Below are 3,086 nucleotides of genomic sequence, written 5' to 3' on the forward strand. Positions count from 1 at the left end.
TTTTATGCATTATTTGCAGTCTATGCTGTGGAATGTGACCTAATCTAGTATGCCATAAGGCATTTATGATATGTGTGTAAGCTGCAGAATTGCCATCAGTAGTGACAGCTGCTGTGAATGTAAGTGATGGGTGCCTGGAAGTGTGTGTGAAATCAGTTTTGTGAGCTGCAGAACAGAAAAATTGCTTATCCAATATATAGAGACCATCAGCACATTTAGCTACTCCAATCCTCTTCAAAGTAGCTTGGTCCTGTATCTCACATAAGTTGTCATCTATGAGCATTTTGCACTTCAACTTGCTGGTTAATTTTGACACAGAAATTAATTTGAAATCGAAGTTTGGAATGAAAAGCACATTTGAAAGGTATAATTGATTAGAAAACCTTATGGTGCCAATGATGCTACTAGTCGTATGGCTACCATCAGGCATTCTAACAATCATGGGACTGATTTCTTGATATGATTGAAAATCGTCCAAATTAAAAGTGACATGATCAGTTGCCCCTGTGTCTATTACCCAGAGGTGAGATTTAGCAGCAACAAAGGTTGAAATGTTGCTACTGTATTTTAAAATGACAGTGTTACCTTGAATCAATGGAGTATTGTTTGTGGTGGATTGAACCTGATTTGTGACTTGAGGTTGTTGCTGAGCCTCCTGTCCTTTGAGAAACTGCAGAATTGCATCCTTTTGGTGTGAAGAGAGTTCATAACTTGTAGAATCACCAACTTCCTTCTGACTGTTGCTTAGGCTGCATTGGCTGAGATCATCAAGTCTCTTCTCAGCAGGTGCTTCAGCAGCAATGTAGTTAACGCTACTGATTTGCCTTTGCCTCAAGTGAGGCGGCAAACCATGCTTTTTATAGCATGTCTCAATAGTGTGGCCGGTCTTGTCACAGAATGTACATTGCACTCTGCTTCCTCGTCCTCTGCCAGGAGCCTGGTGTCTACCTCTCCCTCTGCCTCTTCCTCGGTTGCTCTCATTGTTCGACTGCATGGATCTGTTAAAGAAAACCTTGGATTCATTGCATTCATTGAATTGTCGTTCCTGTTGTGTTAACATGGAGAAGGCAGCATCAATATCAGGTGTGGGATTCATCAGCATTAGTTGGGATCTGACATTAGCGTATTGGTCATTCAGTCCTCTTAAAAACCTTGTGGTGCAATCCTCTTGCCTATGCTCTCTGATTATATTCAACCCACATGAGCACACAGAAGTACAATTTACGCAATCAGGAATGGGTCTGAAATTGTTCATATCCTCCCAAAGAGATTTCAGCTTTGTGTAATAAGCCGTAACAGTAGCGTCTCCCTGTTTCAATTGAAATAGTTCTTCCTGCAATTCTGCCACCCGAAACTTATCACCATGATAATATCTATTCCTCAGTTCCTTCCAAATATCTGAGGCGTTATTATTCCAAATCACGCTTGCTGAAATTTCAGGACTCAATGATAGTGTTATCCATGATACTAAGTAAGTGTTGCATTTCTCCCAAGCTTCAAAAAGCGCATCGTTTTCATTCGGCCTTGTGATTGATCCATCAATGAACTTGAGCTTATTCTTCGACTTCAAGGCCAACAACATGGCTCTGCTCCAAGCACTATAATTGCTTGTAGTTAAAATAACTGGAATGAGAGGATTACCAGGACTTTCGCTCGGATGGAGAAAGTAAGGGCTCGCTGGATCTTGCCATAAATTGACTGAATTTCTCGCCATCTGAGCTTGAATTGCTGACATTTGTTTCAAGAAATTTGCAATTGATTGAGCATCCATCACATTGGGATTCAACGGTTGAGTGTTATCCATTGCAGTTTAGGGATTGAAGAAAATAAGAAGGGGATCTTTCGAGACGAAAGAAATCGGAGCGGTTACCAGGGGGAAAATGAAAGGAAATGAAATTCAAGAACACAATTGGCGAATTCAAGAATCTGTTTGGTTGCCAGATTCAGATCTTCTATTCTTGGTCTCGTTGATCGGAGCGGTTACCTCTCTTCCACGCTCACCGCACCATGTGGAAACGCGTCAAAGAGAGGGTCATGCTCTCATCAAGCTCTATCGTGCAAGTCCAAGAACAGAGGGCGAAGAGATTGGAGATGAGGAATCAAGCTTCATCCATGGTGAAGTAAGATGTGAGAGTATGTGATGAGAAAGAGTGAGAGTACGTGGTGAGAAAGAGTGAGAGAAAGAAACAGGAATTGAACTCAGAGTGGTGTTAATGTGAAAATGCTCAATTGGAGATTTTCCTTGTTTTGACATGTTGTTTATATACAAGCTAAAAGAAAAAAAAATAAAAGAGTCATTAACTTAACTGATTAGCTATAATCTCTAACTGATTAACTATGCCAGCTGGCATTCCTAATTTCTATTTACAAATGTAGAATGGATTTTAGCTACCAAGATGCCTATTCAAGTTACATATACATCACAAATCTTGCTAATTTAATATAAAAATAATTAATCCACCTTTGAGTGTGATTCTTAAATTCTTATAACAACAAACACATAATATATATTTTTACATTATCATATATGACTATTTTGATGGTCAACAAATCTATTTTAAATTTACGAAAAGAATTACACTGCTAGACATTCTATCAAAACATTTAGATAATATTTATTTGATTTACGCAAACTTAAACAAATTAAATTTATGAATAATCATAAATTATATAACTTTGCTCAGATACCACATATTAATTTTAGTTTCTACAACCAATACAAAAATTATTTTTAACAATAATAGAAGATCTTGAAATTTATGATTATCACATTATAAAAGAATAATTCAAAACATACCTGGATCCATGTTAAATTATTCTTGAGTTATGATTATTTTTTGATGTCAAAATCTGTTTTTAATTCAAGAATTTAAAGGTTATGAACGTCGTTCCACACTTCTACTATTAATGAATAATTTAAATTATTAATGGATAATTTAGATATACATAGAAATATTATATTAATAATATTTCTATAATTTAAGTATAAATACAGTACTCCAAGAGTACTCTCATGTATATCTTTACTATGATAGAAAATTATACATTCTAATTTGTTAGGATCATAAATTATGCTTTTTAAGATA

At 36.2% G+C, this 3,086-nt stretch overlaps 1 protein-coding gene across 1 annotated transcript; it reads right to left on the minus strand.

The window, feature by feature from the left end:
- Nucleotides 1-215: 215 nt before the first annotated feature.
- LOC110271797 (uncharacterized) lies at nucleotides 216-1,804 on the minus strand. Its single transcript, XM_021123186.2, has 2 exons — nucleotides 586-1,804; nucleotides 216-250 (listed from the first exon to the last, which is right to left on the minus strand). The coding sequence occupies exons 1-2, from the start codon at nucleotides 1,802-1,804 to the stop codon at nucleotides 216-218; spliced, it is 1,254 nt and encodes a 417-aa protein (XP_020978845.1).
- Nucleotides 1,805-3,086: the final 1,282 nt, after the last annotated feature.

This window comes from Arachis ipaensis, chromosome B5 (assembly GCF_059453495.1).
Source record: "Arachis ipaensis isolate K30076 ecotype BB chromosome B5, ASM5945349v1, whole genome shotgun sequence".
Taxonomy (NCBI): domain Eukaryota; kingdom Viridiplantae; phylum Streptophyta; class Magnoliopsida; order Fabales; family Fabaceae; genus Arachis; species Arachis ipaensis.

Bases quoted from the DNA above. Each gene is read 5' to 3' on its own strand.
- LOC110271797 (XM_021123186.2), bottom strand. From the start codon at position 1,804: ATGGATAACACTCAACCGTTGAATCCCAATGTGATGGATGCTCAATCA. The intron at 251-585 runs GTAACACTGTCA...TGTGAGATACAG, and splicing joins CAATACTCCATTGATTCAAG to GACCAAGCTACTTTGAAGAG.